The 22518-nt window shown below is 51.1% G+C and overlaps 1 protein-coding gene across 4 annotated transcripts in view; it reads right to left on the reverse strand.

Annotated features, from left to right (window-relative positions):
* SNX8 (sorting nexin 8) overlaps positions 1–17780 on the reverse strand; it is a 38019-nt gene extending 20239 nt beyond the window's left edge. For 3 of the 4 annotated variants that reach the window (XM_078074234.1, XM_078074232.1, XM_078074231.1), the window contains exons 1-2: positions 17647–17770; positions 7783–7893 (exon numbers count right to left, since the gene is read on the reverse strand). In XM_078074234.1, the coding sequence (XP_077930360.1) occupies positions 7783–7893; positions 17647–17752 (217 nt within the window). In that variant the 5' untranslated portion in view covers positions 17753–17770. Of the gene's footprint in view, positions 1–7782; positions 7894–17646 lie in introns of all 4 variants that reach the window. The other variant, XM_036106305.2, reaches the window with a different exon arrangement.
* Between the last annotated feature and the right edge of the window lie 4738 nt (positions 17781–22518).

Below are 22518 nucleotides of genomic sequence, written 5' to 3' on the forward strand. Positions count from 1 at the left end.
CACTAGAGGGACACAGCCGCAGATCTGACTGGCAGATGGGAAGACAGGCCAATGGAGATCGTCTGGTCTGGAGGACAGGAAGGAGAGAGGATGAGGAAGATGGACAGACCCTCAGAGACCTGTGGGACACCACCAAGTGCACCAACATCATCATCATGAAAGGCCTAAAAGGAGAAAGGCTCAGAACAAATATTTGAAGGAACTGCTAAAATTTTCCGAAATTTGATTTTTAAACTCCCAGAACCCAAGAGGTGCCTGGGTGGCTCAGTCAGTTAAGTGTCTGACTCGGGTTTCAGCTCAGGTCATGATCTCGGGGTCGTAAGATCAAGCCCTATGTCAGGCTCCACCCTCGGTGCAGAGTCTGCTTGGGATTCCTTCCTCTCCTTCCCCCTCTGTCCCTCCCCGACCCTGTGCATGGGTGCACGCACCCTCCCTCTCTCTCTCTCTAATAAATAAAATCTTCTAAAAAAAAAAAAATCCAAGAACCCCAAAAACTCCCATTAAGATAAACCCAGGAAGATTTACACCTAGACAGATCACAACTGCAGGGTTCAAACCGTCCAGAGACAGACAAACTCTTGAAAGCATCAGAAGATCAGCACCTAGTAAAGATGAACAGATGACTCCTCAGAAGCCTCAGAGGCCACGAGGCAGTGGGATGGCACAGAGTGCCAAAGGACAGAACGGTCAACCGTATTTTACATCCAGCCAAACTATCCCTCCAAAACGAAGAAGAAATTAAGACAGCCCCAGAAGACCAAAAACGGTGAATTCACCTTGGCACCCACAGCCCTTCCTTGCAAGAAACAAATCCACATGAAGAAAGAACTACACTAGCAAATAGACAAGGCAGTAGAAACTTATTCCTTACTTGTAACTGTTTTCCCAGTTGACTTTAAAGACAACTGTGTTAGGCAATCACCACAAATGTGCTTTAACAGCATACGATTTACAGGGATACAATCTGTAGGATAGTAAGAGAATGGGGAGCGGAAGGGAGCTGTACAGCAGCGAAGTTTCTACACACAACTGAAATTAAACTGGTACCATCCAAGCTGGACTGGTACACATTAAGATGTGGAACTCCCAGGGCAACCCCTAAGAAAATACCAGAATCATATAGTGACCAAAACAAGGGAATTTATTTTTAAGATTTTTTCTTATTTATTTGACACACACAGAGAGCACAAGCAGGGGGAGCAGCAAGCAGAGGGAGAAGCAGGCTTCCCACTGAGCAGGGAGCCCGATGCGGGACTCGATCCCAGGACCCTGGGACCATGACCTGAGCCGAAGGCAGACGCTTAACCAAATGAGCCACCCAGGTGCCCTAAAACAAGGGAATTTAAACAGTACACTAGAAAACACCTATCTGATGTAAAACAGGGCAATGTCAGAACAAGGGAGGAAAGATAAAAGTAATGAGGGAAAGATAATTTGGGGAGCACCAAGAAGTCTCTATTAAAATTTTTAAGATGGAGTTTTCTCTATCCAGCAGTATTAGTTTTGTTCTTTTCCTGATGGTTAAAGTAAGATAATATCTCAAGACAGAACATACGCTCAGTAACGATTACAAACGGTCACATGCTGCCAAAGAATCTGAACTCTGACCACAGGAGAATCTAAAAGTCAGAACAAAAAAAAAAAATTTTTTTTAAAGTCAGAATCTAAAAGGCACATTTTAAACTAAAGACACAGCACGCACTCTTGATGGGTCCCCACCACCCTAAGAATAGCCCCTCTGTAGAAGTTTCAATCTTAAGAAAGCTATGACCCCAAGTATCGGTTGCCTGAACTAGGACATCCATGTTTTAAAAAAAAAAATGTTTAGGAAGGAAAACAGGTCATGTCAGATCAGCTACCTGTCATGTAATGGCCCATTCACCACAGAAAGAGCAGGAACACATAGAGGAAGGCTCCGGTTTTCTGTGGGAGTAAATGTCAAGTTCATGGACAGGACCTGAACACTCTCATGAAATGGAAAACACTGTGCGCCCACCCAGCCCTGACAGGTGATGCAGACGGGGAGAGAGGCGGCTAGGCCCAGACTGAAGGGCTAAAAGGATGGGTTTTGACGTCAGACAGACATGTGCTGACATCTGGTTTCTGACTTCCTCACCACAGGGCCCAGCAGGTGACCACCGAGCTTACCACTTATCACCAGTAAAAAGGCGGTAAGGGCGCCTGCCCCTTACCCTCGATGCACCTCGATGACTGCAACAACCCTTCAGAGGACCTCCTAGCACTGTTCCCTCCCTGCCCCAACTCTTCTGCCACCAAACTGCTCAACTGAGGGGTTCGGGCTCAACCCGGAACCTGCAGTTCAGAACAAGGCCTGGCCTTGAAACGCCACTTGCTGCCCACCAGCCACTGGGAAGGAAGCCGCTCTCAGTGCCGCAGGCTGATTCCACCTTGCCCCAGTGGCCCTTGTGGGAAACGACACATCGGACCTGAAAATACCTAGCCCCTAGAAGTCACTCAGTAATCCCCCTGCCTCCCTTCCAGATTCTGGTGTTCGAATCCAAAAAGCCTTTGTACATCTGTGGACTAAGATGTAGAACCAACTGCCCACAACAACAGGTGTCCGGGGCGATGAGCTCCAGGCCGGCCCGCAGATCAAGGCCTCACACGCGGCAGGGATGAGGCTCTGGACGCCTCACTACCATCAGACAGCCTGGCAGGTGTCAGAGAAACAGGCATCACTCCCAAGCCAGCCACCAAGGCCCCGTGTGACCCCCAGGGCACGCCTCTGCCTCTCTGCAGCGCACAGACGGTACCAGTCAGTGAGCAGCCTTCAAGATCCCTTCAGCTGTGAAATTCTGTGATTCTCCAAGCCAGCTATCCACAAACGAAAAGCAACGAAACGTCAAAGATGGCAATCCTTCCCAACACATGTCCCTCAGAGCCTCCGGGCGGCAGTCCTGCTCCGGGCACGCACCCGGAGACATGAGCCCCCGCGTCCTGACGGCAGCCGTCCGCTGGGGCCGTACTCGCTCACCGCAGGCCAGAGCTTCGGGAAACCCCCAGCACTCGCGCAGTGAGCCGCGCTCTCGTGCACGGCCTTGCTGCGTCTAGGCCAGCCTCAGCCAGCGCTGGCTGCTGCGGGAGTCACGGGCTGGGAGACTGCACAGCCGCACGGGCCAGCCCCTCCCGGGAGGCCGCCCCCTCGGGACGCACGCCCACCCACCCACGAGCCCGGGCTGCACGGAGCACGTGCAGGCGTCCCTAACTCCGCTCAGCCCAGGCGCTCCCCGGGGTCTCACCGCTTGCAGAGAGCCCCTCCGAGCATCAAGGGCTGTTCAAACCACGATAGGTCATTTGTCCTCCAAAGGCAGCCAGGGAGGAAGGTTCCTACTGTCTGAGTTTAGCAGGAGGGTGCACCGGGACACACGTTCCGATGGACTCCAAGTTCACAGTTCTCCCACCACACACATCTACCACGACCGCCATCCTCGGCCGTCCATTCACCAGAATGTGGGACGACAAGGGCCGGCAAGAGACAGCGCGGTCTCAGGGCTACAGCCTCCAAGTGGAGTGTGCATCAGAATCACCGGTGGGCTTGATCAAAGGCTGACAGGTAAGGTAACTGTTATTTAAAAAAAAGATACAAAATACGTGCTGGCCAGGATGTGGAGGGACCGGAAGCCCTGTGCGTGGCAGCTGGAAATGTAAAATGCCGTGCAGCATGAAACAGCCTGGCAGCTCCTCACAGAATAACGACCATCACCGCGTGACCAGCAATCTCACTGTGGGTCTCTCCCCACAAGAACTGGAAGCAGGGACTTGAAGAGGTGCTCACTAACCCACGTTCATGGCAGCATGATTTCCAGCAGCCGAGAGGTCAAAGCACCCCGCGTGTCCACTGACAGATGAACAAAACACGGTCCATCCACACCGTGGAATAGTATTCAGCCTTAAAAAGGAAGGAACCCTGGTTCCTGCCCCAACATGGATGAACCTTGAGGACACGGTGCTCAGTGAAAGAAGCCAGACACAAAAGGACAAACACTGTGGGATCCCATTTATAGGAGGTCCCTGGACTCACCAAAATCACAGACACAGAGAGTGGACGGTGGGGCCAGGGGCTGGGGGGGGTGGTCAGAGTTTCATGGGGGGACAGAGTTTCAGTTTGAGAAGATGAGAAAGTTCTGGAGACACATGGTGGTGACGGTTGCACACTAGTGTAAATGTTAACGCCATGAACCACACAACTGAAAATGGTTAAAAGTGTAGGTCATGTATGTTTTACAACTGCAAACCCACACGGGTTGCTGGGCTCTGCGCCAGAGTCTAGGATGGAGCCGAAGACCCTGAGTCTCTAACAAGCTCCCAGGTGAAGCTGCTGCTGGTCCAGGGCCCACAGTTTGAGAACCACGGACGCAGGATGAGCAGAGGAAGGAACTCAGTGATCAGTGCCTTGCCTGGACCCATGGCCCAAATCTGACAAAAATCAGGTAGGTGTTCATAAATGCGGCCACCATGCTTTACTCACAGAGAGCAGTGACCAATGGCATTCCAGATGACAACTCTTTCACCAAAATAACAAGAAATGGAACCAGGAGGGGTCCCCGATTTTCAACAGGAACATTCCTTGTCAGGCTCATGAAACAGGTTTCTACCTATGATCAAGAACTGTTCTAAGCTACTCTGTTACTCTGAAATTCAGCTGTTCTCAGGAAACAGAAGCAACAGTGTCCTCGTCCTTATTGCGACCATGGCCTCAGAACTGAGAGCTCAGCAGGTGCATGACCAGGGAGCGCCGTGAACAACCCCCGAGTGGGAGGGGGGTGGCGGACCCCTAACTCGGAGCTCAGATAACACAGAAACTCTCATGGCCTCAGCTTTGCTACCCCTCGGATGTGGCTTTCTCTTACCACCTTATTTTATGTACCATGACGACATTTTTTAGATAAAGAAAACCACTCCAGGGGCGCCTGTGTGGCTCAGTCCGTAAAATGTCCAACTCTTATTTCAGCTCAGGTCATGATCTCAGCGTCATGAGATTGAGCCCCGCACCCAGCTCCACACTCTGCAGAGGCTGCTTGAGATTCTCTGTCTCCCTCTGCCCCTGCGCCCCCCCCAAAAAAAAAGAAAAGAGAAAGAAAACCACTCCCCCCTACAGCAGGCACACATCTGATTCCCCTTGCATATAACTCCCCACCCACAACAGACATACAGGGGATTTTTTTATACACAAAGCGTGTTTCCATGTGTGTACATGACCATGTTTCTCTTTCAAATTTTCTGTGAAAGCAAAAACCTCCAAGCTCTTAGCCACTCACATAACACAATCACCACGAACACCGTTTTCCTTTCATTCAACCTTTGTTCTTAGGTACTTTATAAATGCGCTTACATTTGTTTTCATTGTGAGATATTTCAAACGTACATGATGTACAGAAAATATCAGAATCCATGTATCCACCACGGAGATTTCACGTAAGATAACACTGTGCCATATTTTCCTCTGAAAAAATGTTAAATACAGAAAACACGTTACAAAGGCACGCCGCCACCTCCCCCTTTCCTATTGCCCTACAGCCGATGGACAGCATTCGCAGGCAGGCCTGTGTGCTTTCTCAGTGTCCGTACACGTCCGTAAAGTGCATGCGAGTATCGTCCTTCACATATACAATAAACATAATCATTCCCTTTGTCTGAGTTGTCTCATCCTGGAACACAGCACGTGTACGGAAAAGTGCACATATCAACTCCGCTCAGCTCCATGCACAGCAGTGTGGCGGCACCCAGACAGACGGGACACACAGGCTCCCCACACTCCCCTTCTCCATCTCTGCCACCCCCCCCAAGGGTGACTGCCACCTTCCAGCCCCACACGTGACTTTCGCCTGTTGTCACATAAGTGGAATCGAGCTGTAAGTCCCCCCGACTCTGCCTGCTTCTGCTCGGCATGATGTGTGAGGCCCACCCGTGCCCCCAATACAGACCGCACGGTGTGGTCAGGCCACAGTCTACCTCCTGGTTCTGCCGCTGGACACCTGGCTGGTCCCAGGTTTTCCTAGGACGCGGGCGGGGCCAAGAGCGCTTAGCCCACGTCGTGTGGTGGGCACGTACGCTCATTTCTGTTGGGTACGGTCCTTACAGTGAGGCCCCTGGGTCCCAGGACTTCCCAGGTGTGGCTTGGCCAATACTTCCAGTCTTCCAGAGTGACCGAGCCACATCGCACTCCCATGAGCAAGAGGTCCGGCTGCCTCACACCCGGGCCACTCAGTATTTTACCCGCTTCCCCTCACCATTCCCGTAAGACCTACACTTCTCCCCCACGCCTGCCGGTAAATCACCTTTTCATCTTGATTTTTTACATAACAACCACTATTCTGTCTTCCTAAAAACTATTACCTGTAGTGATTGCACAATATCTCAGGTATGCAACTAAAAATCAGGGAGCCATTCTCCCGTTAACTGTTCCCTGCTACTGAAAATACGTGAAGAATAGCCTCATTCACAAAACATTCTGCTGTATTTTTTTATTCTGTCTTTAGCATCAATTCCTAGAGAATGTTACATTTTTTTTCCTAATGGACACTTCCCTGGATGGCTTTTATACACACACGTTGAGTAAGACTTTCTTCAGAAACCCTCTTCCGAGCGTTGGTGCAGTGACCTTGGTAATCTAATGGATGTACCACAGTGGCATTAAAAAGATAAAACCAGGCACCTGGGTGGCTCCGTCAGTTAAGCGTCCGACTCGGCTTCAGCTCGGGTCATGATCCCTGGGTTCTGGGATCGAGCCCCATGTCGGGCTCCCTGCTCAGTGCAGAATCTGCTTAAGATTCTCTCTCTCCCTCTCCCTCTGCCCCCACTTACACATGCTTGCTCTAAAGAGAGACAGAGAGAGAGCAAGAGAGAGAAAACTAAAACTTTAGCTTCCCACCTGTGGATCAGAATGGCAATCACGGAGGGGAATAGATCCTAATGCAAAGTTTCCTCAAATCCACCCCTACCACCCCCCAACACTGTTCTTTTCTCCTTTCTCAGCTGGCACACTCCAGTCCTGCTGCCCCTCTGCTCACCTCTCCTTAGCCACAGCAGGTACCTGCAGCTTAGAGCCTGTCTGCCGGCTCACGCGGGGGCCGCCCCCTCCCCAGCTACCCACAGACCAACTCCTTCACCTTCGAATCTTGGCACCACCACCACTTTCCCGTGACACGTACTCGGTGACAACTGCAACTTGCACCCTCTCCCCACTCCCCACATGTGCAAGCACATGTCACTGGCTCAGTACCTCTGAAAACTGTCCATGTCCCACAACAAGACCATCCACTCCAGGACAGCAGGCCTCCTTCCTTTGTCCACACTTGGCATCCCACCCAGCACACAGTAAGTGCTCAAGAATCATTCGCAGCCTCAGTGAAAGGAATCAAAGTCACGTGAGCAAGAAAGCCACATACAGGAATCGAGGCCTGCTCGCTATCTTAGGCAGGCCCACTCCGCCCGCACCAACAAATCTCATCAAGGTCCCACCAGCGACAGGAACCGTGCCTCAGTGAGCTATGGCGAGAAGTAAAAGCTGGTAACGCAGAGGATGGCTCTCAACAGACGCCACCATGCTGAGCCCTGAGCAGGGACAGCCTCACGCCAGCAGCACCTCCCCACCCCCACCATGGCCTCCCTGCCAATTTTCAGCTATATCCACTCTTCCCCAAAATAACAGAAGGCAAAAACCCGGATTATATAAAGCCATGACGTGCCATATGGATAGTCAACCTGCACAGCAAGAGAAGAAAGGTTTTCATCGTCCTGCAATTGTTTAAGTGTTTTTACCTTGAAGCAAAGTAAAAATAAACAATCTCTTCAGGTCCTTCCAAGTCCTCTGGTACTTCTTAGCCGAAAATTTCTGACTTGAATCCTCTCCAAAGTTCAGTTCAAACACTCCTGTAACAGTAAAGTGTTTCCAAAGCCCTGTTAAGAGTCTAGGGATCCTTCTTACTCTCCGGGCTGAATCTCCTTGCTGAGCTTCCTCAACGTCTCATCCACAAGGGTCTCCCACACCCGAACATTCACCACCTCCCCCCCCACGTCAGGGAACTCTGGCTCCCCGACGCTGCTGGGCATGGGGGTGCCACACAGCACGTGCCACCTGTGTGTTCCACGTGCGAAGGAACGCCGCCGGAGCCCTCCCTCACACCATACAGGAGAACTAGAACATTCAGGTCCAGGGTTCACTTTGAAAGCACTAAAACTACAAGCTCTTAGCAAAAACTATAGAACTAGATCTTCCTGACCTTGGATTAGGCAAAGCCTTCTTAGTCATGACACCAGAAGCACAAACAACAAAAGAACAAAAGAGATCAACTGGACTTCATCAAAATTAAAGGTTGTCCTGCTGCTAGACACCATTAAGAAAGCACAAAGACAACCCACAGAATGGGGGGAAACATGGAGGAATCGCGGGTCTGATAAGGGGTGTGTGTCTAGAATATAAAAAGAAATTCCGAAAACTCATGTTTTTTTTAAAAAGACAAACTACCTAATTTTAAAAATGGACGAAGGATTTGAATACACATTTCTCCAAAAAAGATACACAAAAGGCCAATACGAAAAGATGCCCAACCACAATGAGATTCCATTTCACACCCACTACGATGGCGATAATCAAAAGGACAGGCACCAAAAAAAAAAAAAAGAGGCAATAACAAGTGTTGGTGAGGACACGGAGAAATTGGGAGGGCTCGTACTTGCTAGAAAACAGTCCAGCAATCCCTCCAAGGGTTAAAGAGAGGTTACTATCCGACCCAGTCATTCCACTGCTAGGAATGAAAAATACGTCCACACAAGAACGTGTGCATGAACGTGCACAGCAGCATTATTCACAACAGCCAAAACGTGGAAACAGCCCAAATGTCCACCAACTGACGAATGGATAAGTAAAATACAGTCTCAACACAATGCAATGCTATGCAGTCATAAAAGGTCACGGCGCGCTGGTCAGTGCCACAACGTGGATAAACCCTGATGCTCAGTGAAGAAAGCCAGGCACGGAAGGACACATACCACAGGCTTCTATTTACATGACATCCCCAGAAGAGGCAAATCTGTAGGGACAGAAAGATTAAGCACCACCTAGGCTAGGAGGAGAGGGACTGGGGAATGAAGACTGACCATAATGGGTGCGGGGTTCCTCCCGGAGGAGATGACAATGCCCTAAGACTGATGACGGTGGCAGCTGCACAATTCTGTGAATATACTAAAACCCCTGAACTGGATACTTCAAATGGGAGAATTATGTGGTGTGTGAATGAGAGCTCAGTGAAGCTGTTAAACATGTTTTATGAATTCCCCCTCTTCTCTCCAGCTTGTGAATACAAACCGCTTCTCTACGCCAGCGCCGTGCCTGGAACACGGATGGCTTGCAGTCTAGAACAAAGGTGGCTATGAAGAAGGGGAAAAATCATCTATCTGTGAAATCCTCTGGTTGTTCCAGGCACAAGCAGAGAAGTCTAGCTGGCAACACTGCCAAAGAAACTTCCAGAGGCCCACGGGGTCCCTGTCGCCCCCATGGCCATGAAGCTACAAGTCAGAGCTGGAAGCAGCCACTGAATGCCCAGAAGCAAACAGAGTTGCCCTTAATAAATGTGTCTCCCCACTCCCCTAACTCTTCCCACAAATTCAAAGGCAGGGATGAAGCCAGCCATCCGGACAGCTGTGCGCAGTACACCCCACCATTCAAACCAGGACCATTCCCAATGAAACCTCTTTGTGTCTGGAACCTTACTGAATGCTTTACATAACATCTCCTTAGTCCTAGAAAACCCTGTAAGCAGGTGCTTGGTCCCATTTTACAGATGCAAAAACAAGGCTCAGCTAGCAGCAGGGCCGGCCCGAGGTCACAGAGCTGGCAAGCTGAGTCTCGGGGCGAGAACCTGCACCACGCTACCTGATGACGCCCAATCCCGTGTTCCCTCCCTGACTCACGGGGAGAGGAGCAGGAACAGGCACACCCCATGCCCGGGGCCAGAGGTCAGATGGTCTCAGTGCACATCCCCGACTCCTGTATGACTATGGGCCAACAGCTCACCTCCCTCACCGCACTCAGTTTTCTCGTCCCTAAAATGGGGACCATACCATCGACATCACTGTCTGGCTGCAAGAATTTTTTTTTTAAGAAGGTATGTGAAAGCATCTAGCATGGCGCCTGATGCTCAAGCTTTTCTTTTCCCAAGGACCTGCAGACCAGACGCAAAGTTTCCAGATCAAACCACAGACCGAACGAACTGCAGGCCTGGCACTGCAGGCCTGGCGTGCTCGCTGCCGCAAGCACTGGGTTCTACACCGTGACAGCGGCATCTTGCTCTGGTCAAGACCCGAACGACGCCTGAAGTTCCGTGCTAACCACGCGTGGCTGGCCCCTGGGATCTCAGGGACACATGTGAGCCACTCGCACACAAATAGGACATCCTCAGCTATGAGTGGCTACCCCTTTCCGAGGGAGATGCAAGAGACCAAACCACAGAGGGGAAAAAAAATCACGGGTCTGTTTCCTGAAGACATCACAAAACTGAAGCTGAGTGCCAAAAACAGTCACCTATCAGATGATTTCCTCTGACTCAAACTGGAGCAAGAAGAACCAGCACAGGGGCCACCAGATCTCTGTTTCTCCATGAATCTCACCAAACCTGCTTCTGAAAGGGCCCCATTCAAGTTGGGTCTATTCCTCAAAAAACCTCTTCAGTCTCTCACTTTTGGAATGTTTACATGTGGGGAGGCCCAGTGATTTTTTCCAGAGTTTAAAAGGAATACTATGTTAGCTAATTTGCGGAATCTTGGAATAACTTACAAAGAAGGAGTTCAAAATTCCAAAAAGAATCATGGTCTCTCTTTTAACTAAATTCAATCTGGTTTTGGTTTTTTGTTCTTTCCTCAAACCCTCACCCCGGGTCTGGTTGGTTCAGTCTGAAAGTGACTCAGGTTTTCTACGATCTCTTGCCGTGAAAGTGAAAATATTCCAAAATATCCAGCAGGGCTAAGTGCATCTCTATCCCAGTGAAGGCTAGGAGGTGACATCTGCCACTTCCGAACCAGAGCCACACGCTTCACCTACGTGTGAATCCCACTCTCTGGTCCCGGGCCAGTGATGGGACTGCTGCCGCCTCGGTTTCCCCATCCATAAAGTGGGGGTGATAGACTACTTACTTCGCAGGGTTACTGTGAAGGGGACGGCATCTCCTCCATAAGGCCCCATCAGAGTGTCTGACACACAGGAAGCGCTCTGCAAGGCTTCATCATCAACATGACCCGTACTCTGCGCCGTGAAGAATGCCGTATGTGGAAGCCCCTCCCGGGAGGAGGCAAAAGACACCTTCTACCCGTGACGCAGTCCATCTCGGGAAACACGCCACTTCCATAGGTCACAGTTAACCTCTAAACGCTGCAGGGGCTCCAAGAGACTCCCAACTTCACTGTCTGTCTAAGAAGGAAGATCAGCGGCACACCTGAGACACGAGATAAAGGACTGCACCTATAGACCTTCCTCGGAAGAGCTACAAATGCAATCTTCAATCTCCCCTTGGTGCAAAAACCCAGCAGTGAGTGGCATTTCTCAGGAGCTGGGAGGTGACCTTACTGTCCCAAAGACAATTAACAGTGCTAAGTCACGACTATCGCCGCACTCCTTTACAGTAGATGGCTTTGGCCAAGGACATTCTAGAACACCAGGTGAGGTCCCCAGACAGCTCTCCAGCTGTGACACAGGCCAGCAGCCCTAAGGTCTGAGTCCTGCGGGTCCCAGGGGCCACCGAAACGGCTGGACTCACCAGCGCCAATAATATTCAGACACAGACATCACAAACAGTGGAAGCCGGGGCGGGGGGGGGGGGTGTCTCCTGCTGATTCAGTTCAGGATTCTCCATTAGGAGTGGACATTGACACAATAAAACATGTATTTCAGTACAAATGCATTTCCAAAATTAACTAGAGAGTAGAAACCGAGAGAGTTCAAAATGCCTACAAAACTACTTTAAAACAAGACCCCTTGCACCCACCTCTGCTGGGCAAGCCTCATCGTTAGCAGGTGCACTTGACATCTTGGGATCTCGGGGTTTCCCTCCATGTTTTCCACTGTGAAATAGATAACACCCACACAGAAAGGGGTGTAACATGTCTATGGACAGTGCAACAAAATTATATCTCAAACACACAAGCAGGTGGAAAATTAAAAGACCACCAGCACCTGAAACCCCCACTTGCCCTGTATCCCTTATAGGTCAAACCCCCTTTCTCCTACCAGAGTGACCACTGCCTACTTTTCATGGTATTTTGCTTGCTCTTCATTTATAGTTTTATCACCTAAGGAAGCATCCCCCTACACGACAGAGTTGAATTCTGCATGTTTTTTAACTTGACAAAAACTGGAGTCACCAAAATGTGTGTTTTCTCTGGCTTCTCTGGACACCCTCAGCAGTGGAAGGGGGGACTCAGTTCTGACATTTGCAAAAGTCCCTGAACAGGTCACCTAAGGGCATCTACCAGTTCTCAAAGCCGGATAACCGAGTTTACAGAAACTCTGATTCAACTGCAAGGCTGATAACAGCCATAACCTCTAAGGTGGGGAACTCATTTAGCGGGAGACAGACTTCCTGTACCAAGTGCAAGCTGGAGGACAAGTTTGTTTGTTTGTTTAACTTTTTTTTTTTTAAAGATTTTATTCGCCCACTTGAGAGCGAGAGCACGTGACCATGAGGGGGGTGGTGCAGAGGGAGAAGCAGGCTCCCCGCTGAGCTGGGAGCCCGATGCGGGGCTCGATCCCAGGACCCCGGGATCATGACCCGTGCCGAAGACAGTCGCCCAACCGACTGAGCCACCCAGGCGCCCCTTGAGGACAAATTTTACCATTGGTTCAATTTAAAAGAATCATTTTCTGAAAAACATATGGCAAGAGTATCTTTAACACAAATTGTATGACATTAGTACTTTAGAAACACAACAGAGAGCTTGATGCGTATCATGCAGGCATTCAACAGATAATGATAAAAGCTATTTTTACCAGGGTAAAAAGAATGTTCAGTGAAAAGACCAGGCTATAAAGGGTATATACCCTGAGGACAGCCACGTAAAAAACATATACATGGGAAAAAGAAAATAGAGTTGACGCTCAAGCACCATGGGGGTTAGGGGCGCCAACCCCACGCCCTGTACTGCTGAAAATCTACATGTAACTTCTGACGCCCCAAAAACTTAACTACTAAAGTCTGTTGTTGACTGGAAGCCTCACTGATAATAAAACGTCAATTAATACATGTTTTGTACATATACGATATATCCTAACCTTACAATAAAATAAGCCGGAAAAAGAAATGTTAAGAAAGTCAGAAGGAAGACACCTTTCCAGCACGGCACTGTATCTGCCGCGTCTGGCCGGCACCTCGTCGCTCACAAGTCAAGTGCACGCTAACATGCGGCCGTCGTGTGGAAGTGGTGGGATTATGGGTAAGTTCTCCGTTTATAAAATGTTCGAACTTGCAGTTACGTTCTTGTACAACAACATTCTCCTCCAAGAGCCAATTCTCATACAACAGTGCAATTTTACTGGTTTGATTACAACTCACTCGTAAGACTTGTGGTAAACAAACTCTACCAGCGCAAATCAGTTAGGAAAGATCCTCGGAAGACCCGTGTAAACGGACTTCTCGGAGACAGTACCTAACCCACAAGTCTCTCCAGTCCACACCGAGCTTCCCTGGAATTAATGAGGCATCACGTAATTTCCCCTCACCTCTGCTGAGCACACAACCTCCAAACTGGTTAGGAGTCCTCGAAAACCCCCACCGACCACCTGCTCCACAGGCAGAAACAGCCCATGTGCTCCCCTCCAGCCACCCAGCCAATAGAAAATGTGAAGTGTGGCGTCAGAGGCCCCTGTAAGTCAAACGACTGACAGAACATGCATCTCAGGCCATCCTGGGCCCCCGGTGCTACAAGATATTTTAATCCTGACTATTTTAACAAAGAGCCTCTACCCCTGAAGTCTGGTTATGGTTTTTGAGTGATTCTATAATAAAAACACACAGACAGCAAAAACACTGCAGTTCTTCAGAGGGTAACAGGATCAAGAGTCACGGTCTCCACATACCCTGGGGTCCAGGCATTCCCCCTGCGCCTCCAGCCGGCCCTGCTCACAAACAGGCCACCCCTTCAGCCTCTCCCCAGCAAGTGGGATGGGCAAACATCTCTTTTTGTGTTGCCTTTTTCTTAGGAAGGAAAAAATAATACCAAAACAGAATTCCCCCACCCGGAACACATCACTTTCTTGCTAACCACAAATTCTGGCAAAATCTGTTCTACACAATAGTGATTCAGTCAGTTCCTCTTTCTTCAAATTGACACATTTTTACCTTGCAAATTGTGTAGGTCTATATGAGAGAGAGTTTAAAGACCAATAAAGCAAACTTAAATAGTATTTCCACAGCTATCATTATCAAATTAAAATGTGATATTATCCTTGAAAAGACTTACAGTAAAAATTCTTTTGAAACATTTAAGCCTTCTCTACAGAGCAGATCTTACTCTAGATCCCGGGAGGTAAAGAAAAATAATAATTTCTGCCTACTGAGAGTTTACAATCAAAATGTGCGTAGTGATGAGGAGGAGGATGGACAGGAAGAGTTTTTTCCCGAATGCAAACCGCACTTTGAGGTATAATTTAACCCAAATGCATACATCTTATGTGACAGTTCAATGAATTCTGACGAATGTACACCCAGAGAAAAAGCAGGCAAGGGGTGGTGGCTGGGGCCAAGAGACCAAGGAAATCGCCCAGGCATGCAGAGAAGGTGGGGGCCCCTGTGCAGGAGCTCGGATGATGAGCAGAGCTCAGCCGTGACCCCAGAGAAAACCAGGAGACAAATGGCTGGGAGCTTCCTAACCAGATGGAATGTATGGAATGCCATCAAGTGAGCCACTCCAACAGAAGTGAAGCTGATTCTCCCGTGTTCTAAAGACAAGTTTAGGTCCATTGGATTGCAGAAAGTGGGGCCATGATACACAGTGGTCGTTTGTGTGTATTTTTATCAGGGTATGATGCAATCTCAAAAACTCAAATTACACAGTCAAGCATATATCACATTCATCCCCTGCCATTCTTACCCTATGTCCCAACTGCTGAACTTTAGAACCTCAAAACAGGACCTGAAATAAAATCTCATCCTGCACAGAGAACAGGATGTTCCCATTGGGTATTGTGATAGTAATAATTTTAACATAAAATCCCCAAAGGGTCTATGTTCAAAATGAAAAAAGAAACGCAACAAATCTATAAGGAAAAAGACACACTCCTAAGAAAAGGGGCAAGAGATACTAACGGTGAGTCAGTTCAGAGAGGCCACACAAGATGAAACTATGACAAGAAACTAAACTCCACTAATACTAGAGGAAAAGAAGTCCAAACATAAATGAAACACTTTCTGAATGTTTGTAAGTCTGAAGGGAGTTTATAAGAATGGTAGTTAGCATCCAGGAGGTTACGAGGAAATGATGTTCTTAATAGGGCCTCGACAGTCACAGGGATAAACTGGTAGGAGCCCCCACAGAGGATGAGGTGTGGGTGTCCGCTAAAACAAAAGATGTGTACACCCATGAGCCGGCGATGCCCCCCCAGGGCAGCTACTTGTACAGGCACAATAACACGCCCTCCCCCCACAAAGCGGTCCACAACCTAAGCCCTGGAAACTGGATTTGTTGTTTCCACAGTAAAGGGGAACTAAGGTAGCAGATGGAATTCAGGTGGCCAACCGGTGGACCTTTAAATAGGCCACGGGTTGTGGTTTATCCAGGTGGGCCCAATGTAGTCCAGGGGTCCTCAAAAGTGGAAGAAGTAGACAAGAAAACGGGAACCAAAGAAATGACAGCATGAGAAAGACGTGGCCCATGGTTGCTGGAGAAAGGGGACCATCATCAGCCAAGGAATGTGGGAGGCGTCTGCAAGCTAGAAAGGCCAGAAAACGGATTTCCCCCTAGGGCCTCCAGAAGGAACGCAGCCCTGCCCACACCTGAGAAGTAGCTGAGGGAAACCTATTTTGGACTACTGACCTCCATCCAGATCTGTGAGACGATAAATCTGTGCAAGCTACCACGTTTGTAGTAAGTTGTTACAGCCGCGGCAGAAAACTAACACACTGCCCTAGGGGAATAAATATTTATTTAGTTTGTTCTCAGGCGCCTGGGCGGCTCAGTTGGTTAAGCATCTGCCTTCAGCTTAGGTCATGATTCCGGGGTCCTGGGATTGAGTCCGGGGAGTCTGCTTCTCCCTCTGCCCCTCACCCCGCTCGTTCTCTCTCTCTCAAATAAATAAAATCTTAAAAAAAAAAAAAAAGTGTGCTCTACCACTTCACCTGCCTCATAGGATGGTCAGAAGGTTTTAAGTGGAATGAAATGACAGGCTACATACCAACAGTCAGTGAACCCCACCTGAGACTCACCCGGCTACAGAACAGCACTCCATGAACTGTCCGCATGGTGAGCACACCTAATAAAATCACCACGACCCCAAAGAAGGGCAACTACCATGGTTATTCCTCGCGAAGTCACAGGGAAAGCAAGCTTGAGAGCTCGTGCCATCCATACATGGCGGCCAGCGGGTGAGTCCTGCATGACACATCCAACCGCAGGACCCACGCGTGCAAAGAGACCCCCGAGCCACCACCACATCCAGCAACTGTGAACTGCTTCACAATCCGAGTGGAAATAAGCCAATGACGGCCTCCCATCCCCAAGAGTGACCAGCCAAGGGTTCCAGGCTGGGGCCCTGGTATCCGTGAGGCCGACTGCCCACGCTGGGCTCAAACATGTGACCTCGAGAACACAGTGTTCTAACCAACAGCAAGAGCCATCACATGCTTCCCCTTACACAGCTACAAATGAAATGAAAAATAACTAAAAACCACTTCTGGAGATGGGGGACTTCTAGACGCAGACTCACCCAGGAGCTTTTGTATCAATGAGTCCAGTCCAATGCCCCCCCCCCCCCCCCGGCAGCTTCCCTGCCACTCCCGTCCCTTCTCTCCCTAATGAACAATCATTCTGGGAGCCCTCCAGAACTCACAGCCCCCTGGGGACACCTCGCCAGACCCCCCCCCCCGCGGAGTCCCGCAGCCTTGTGCCCGCCCCCGCCCCGCGCCCAGCAGCAGCAGTAACTCCTACCGACACTGCCCCTAAACTCTTCTCCAGTTAGAGGACGACAGGAGGGAACTTTTCAGGGGGAGCATCCTGGCAAAGCCAAGCCTCGCGCACGCTTCTCCGCGCTTACGCTCATCCACTTAGGGCAGAAGCACCGATAGCGAAGTGATGTCGGTCTGCCGAGGAGAACTCTCAAGTCCTGGGCCCCGCGCAATTTCTTGTCCGAGCCCCGCAAGTCCGGCGGCTGCGCCCCACGCTGCCGGCCGGGGCGGCACCGCGGGGAGAGGGCTGGGGGGACGGGGGGGGACGGGCCTCCGCCCCGACGGGCCCGCACAGGGAGGCGCGGCCAGGACAAACCTGAGCAGGTGCTCGGGTCCCCGGGCCCGCGGCGCGCTCGTCAGCGTGGCAGGGGCGCGCGGGGCGCCAGAGGGCAGCCAAGGAGCCGAGGGCGGCGGGGTCACAGGGTGGGGGCCGCGGGGCCGGGGCCGCGCGCGGGAGCAGGGGGCCCGCCAGCCATACCTGCCGCGGGCGGGTCCGCCTCCTCGTCAGCCTCCGCCTCAGCTGCCGCCGCGACTAACGCCGCGCCTGCCTCCCCCGACAGCCGGTCCATCACGCCGCCAGTCATGTGAGCGCGCGCCACGTGACTTCCTCCGCGCCGGCCGGCCCGCCACGCCACGCCCACCTCGGCACGCCCCGCCCGGGCCCGGCCCGGTCACGCCCTCGGCACGCCCCTTGCCTGGCCTCGGCACGCCTACCCAGGGCCTGCCACGCCCCTTGCCTGCCCTCACCACGCCCACCCCGGGCCTGGCACGCCCCTTGTCCGGCCTCGCCCCGCCCCGCCCCGGCCACGCGGCCACCTGAGGCCTGGCCCGCGCTCCCGCCCGCGCTCCCGCTCCCCGCCTCGGGCTCGCAGCCGGCGCCGCTCGCCCACTCATTCAGCCGCTCGCTCGGCCGCTTGCCGTCACACTCACCCCTTGTCCGCTCACTCGGACTTCCGCGTGGGCCGCACCCCGCCCCCGCACCCCGCCCCACGCGCCCCTCGCTCACCCCTCAGCCCTTCCCCAGGCTCTCGCCCCGCCCCTCACTTACGCACCCACCCTCCACTCACTCATTTGTTCCGCACCCGCGTTCATGCATTCATCCACCCTCCCACCCCCGCTCACTCACTCACTCGCCCCCCACTGGCTCGCTCATTCACTCATCTGCCCACCCCCTTACTCACCCACACCCTCACTCGTTCACTCCCTCGCTCGCTCGCTCATTCATCCGTCCCCTGCCTTGCTCACTCACTCACCCACACACTCACTCACTTATTCACCCCCTCGCTGGCTGACTGGCTCACTCATTCATCCATCCACCCACTCGCTCACCTGCTCTCTCGCACACCCGCCTTACCCGGTCACCCCCCCACACTGCCCCTCCCCGCCCGGAGGGCAGGCTGCCCAGTGCTGGGAGCCGAGGATACCTGGGTGCATTAGGTGCCGCCCCCAATCTGGAGGACAGAACACCAGAGCAAGTGTCCTGGCTGTTCCAAAGTGAGGCTGCGGGGGCTCAGGGAAGGGACGAAGGGACCCCTGGGTGGGGCGGAGCCCGAGCTGACGCCGGGGATGAGGAGTTAAGCACCAGGAGGAGGCAGCGGCCTCTGGCAGGCACAAAGTCTCCGAGGCATCCAGCAGCTGCAGACACTGCGGTCCTCCTGGAGCTAAGAGTGTGGGTGTAGAAATGGCAGAAGAGGAAGCTGGGGCACCAGGAAGGGCTCCATCCAGGAGGGCCTCCTTTCCAAAGCAAGGAGCTGGGACCTCCTGATTCTGATGCCTACCAACACCCGCTGGGAGCTGGCTACAGCGATCAAGAGCCCAGACCCGGCTCTGGGTCCTCCCCCAGGAAGTCCTTCTCCTGGCTACAGCTACTGGACCCTGCCCAGGTTACCCATGACCGCACCCAGGACGTCCCTGCAAGCTGACACAGTCAGAGACGCTCTCCTCCACCATAACCTGGCAAGTGCTGGTCCCTGCTACTCATCGGCTTCCCCAAGTCACAGGGGGACACTGCGGATCCTGTGATACACAGCCCCCCTCGGATGCTGCTTCCTTCCACCCCATGGCCTTCCTTTCAGCTGCTCTTGCCTCAACTGATGTGCTCAGCACTTTCCCTGACTCCGCAACTCTCCACCCCCCAGACACACACACACTCTCTGCTAACGTCCCCTATTAGCCAGCTCGTATCTCTGTCCCTCACGAGAGGATACGGTCTTTACTAAATGTCTAAGAGTTCACTGCACTTTCCAGAAACTGTAAAGCACTGTACAAGTGCACAGACATTATTCAAGAATGATAACATAAATGTATTATTTTAACAGCCCTAACACAACCTCTAGCTCAGTGGTTCTGGATCTTTGCTGCACTTTCCAATCACCTGGGGAGAGTTCGAATATACTTAGCCTGGAGCTCACCCCCAGAAGTTCTGATTTAATTCATCTGGGATGTGGCCCAGACTTGGGATTTTTTATTTTTTAAAGCTCCCCAGATGATTCTAATGTGCAGCCCAAGTTGAAAATTTTATTCCTGCAAACATTGCCTGAGCATTTCCTAGGTACCGAATTTTTTTGGGGGAGGGGGGCCCAAGGATACAACAGGATTCTCACAGCAGAGCAAAGAAGCTGTTAGGGCTGGAAACATAGGTGTGTGGGAGGAAAGGGGAACAAGCCGTGGGTTCTGACATGACCAGTTCTGAATGCCTCCAGAAAAGGGAACTCGGTCCTTACAGGTTGTGGGCCCCATTGTCAGATATCTCCAACCGTTAGAAAGTTCTTGGAAACATGCACTGAAACGTGTCTGCCTGCAACTTCTTTAGATCCTCACCAAAGAAGACTGATCCTTACACCATTTCTGTTTCATTCGGGGAACAGCAAACAGAAAACCAGAATTTCTGACTTTTAAAACCTTTCGATTAATGGCAAGAATCCAATTATATTAAGACTGTTCATCCATTGCTCCAGTCACATTGGCCGCTTTCCATTTAGGAAACTGAGAACGACAGAGGCAAACTGACGATTTGGAACACACAGCGGAGTCGGGACTCGGGACTTCACGACGCAGGTGGACACACAGAAAGGGGCTATTATCAGCTGTCCTACCAAAATGCAAGGATTTCCACGTCCTGCTCAGGAGCTTTCAAAAGAGTTGTTAAAATGTTTTGAGTACTGTATCCTCGACTATCAATCTAGTTGATGTAGATTTGTCGGGATAAGTGATATCATGCTGCGGTATTTCCAAGACCTGAAATAACAAGGGGATTATGCCCACCACGGTCACTCGGAAACCCAGGACGATGGAGCGGCCACCGTCAGGGATTTCTGCCATCGTGACAGAGGGAAAGCTCCCTGGAGGGTCCAGCGTGAGCACTGAAATGCTCTGGCCCAGAAGTGACACAACACTCCACTTACAACTCCTTGGCCAGAACTGGTGACGTGGAGGGTTGACACCACCACGTGCCTGGAGGACAGAAAGCCAGAAATATTTTGCAAACAGCTGTGAATACTAGCCACACTAACCAAACTAGCATTTACTGAATGCCTGCTTACTATGTACCTACTATGGGCTTTTTATGGGAGACTCCCCGAAGCCCCACAATAAATCTACAAAACAGTAGCACAATTGTCTCCGTTTTCCAGACAACTAAGGCAGAAAAGTCCAACACACTGTGATGGCAGAGCCAGTCCATAGAGGAGCTGGGATTTGAACCCGGGCTGTCTGGTGCTGGAGACCACCCTCATAGCCCCTGTGGCATTACCCGATGCCATAGAGCCAGCAGTTGGTCCTCAACACTCTCACTGTGGAAATTCCGGTCCCTCCCAGAACCTCTTGTTTGAGGAGGCTTGGGGCACCAGTGACCTATGGCTCTATTAACTCATACTGGGGGGAAGGCGAGGGACTCTGAAGGCAGGGAAAATGGTAACAACAGCCCCCAAACATTTATTAAACCCGAATATGTGACAGGCATTGCGCCAAGTGCTGAACGAGTATCATCTCAATACTGTGAAGGTCATGAAATCAAATCCTCCAGGGACACCTGGGTGGCTCAGCTGGTTGAGCATCCCACTCTTGATTTGGGCTCAGGTCATGATCTCGGGGTCATGATCTCAGGGTCGTGAGATGAGTCCTGCATCGGGCTCTGTGCTCAGCGCAGAGTCTGCGTATCCATCTCCCTCGGCTCCTCCTCCTTTCTCTCTCTCGCTCTCAAATAAATAAATAAAATCTTAAAAAAAAATAAAATAAAATCCTCCTGTGATGCTATAGGATACCTTCTCAAGCACCCATCCTAAAATTCCCACCTGAAGTAAAGAGATTTGCTCACATCCTCCATGAGCCCTAGCAAGGTTTAAATATCTCAAAAATGTTGGGGTCTCCTCATTAGACTTTGGACAAGCTACTTAACTCTCTTTGGCTTCCGTATGCTCGTGTGTAAAGTGGAAATATCAACATTACTTTATTTCAAAGGTTTGTTCCTCAAAGGGTAAGGTTTAAATAAGAGACTTCTTCTGTTAGTCTGATGCAGAAGTACATTCACCCTCCTTCCCCAAACATACAGGCGTGCTGGCTAAAATTGCCCCCTTCCAAAGATGTTTTTAATACATGGCTGGTGTCGAAAGCAAGAAAGCGTACTGGATACAGGGAGGGCTTTAAGTTACAGCAATGAACGAAAGTGGAGGCCAAACGACCCACAGAGCTTTCAGACATGATCACAACCTTAGGAACCTGGGTTCGACGGCAGAAGAGCAAGGCGTGGGCCCCAGCGAGGATGGGATATGGACCGAACTTCCCAGAGAAGATCAGGACTGACAAGGAGCTAAGCTGCCCGCCTTTAGAAGCAGCGTGGGAGCTGGCTGTCCACACCAGACCAGGAGTGCAAAAAGGATGGCCCCTGAGACGACCCCACTCCTAGATATTTACCCAAGGGAAATAAAACCGTACGCCCACCAAAAAAGGCTCATTCCTCGAAGGCTCATTCAAATAGCTAAAAACTGGAAATACACCAAATGTCTGTTAACAACAGCCTGGATGAGCACATTGCCGTGGAGACAGACAATGGCATGGCACCGGCCACGGAGGAGCACAGAATCCCGGCGCTGGTTCACACGGGGTGGGCTCTCACAAGCACCTGCAGACGTGAAACAGACTCCAGGGGTGGGGGATGGGTAGAGACTGGAAGAATTTCTTAGAGAAGCGTAACAGAAAAAGCCTAGATTGCCGTGAACAGATTGTCAGCAGACATGTGCGTGTTAAGTCGTCTAGGGAGGACTGGGGCATAGAAAGTCTACATCATCTTAGATAGTAACACCCAAACTGCCATAAACAGACTGCTGGTGGCTTCCCACATGACAGGCACTTC

Source organism: Halichoerus grypus, chromosome 6 (assembly GCF_964656455.1).
Source record: "Halichoerus grypus chromosome 6, mHalGry1.hap1.1, whole genome shotgun sequence".
NCBI classification, from domain to species: domain Eukaryota; kingdom Metazoa; phylum Chordata; class Mammalia; order Carnivora; family Phocidae; genus Halichoerus; species Halichoerus grypus.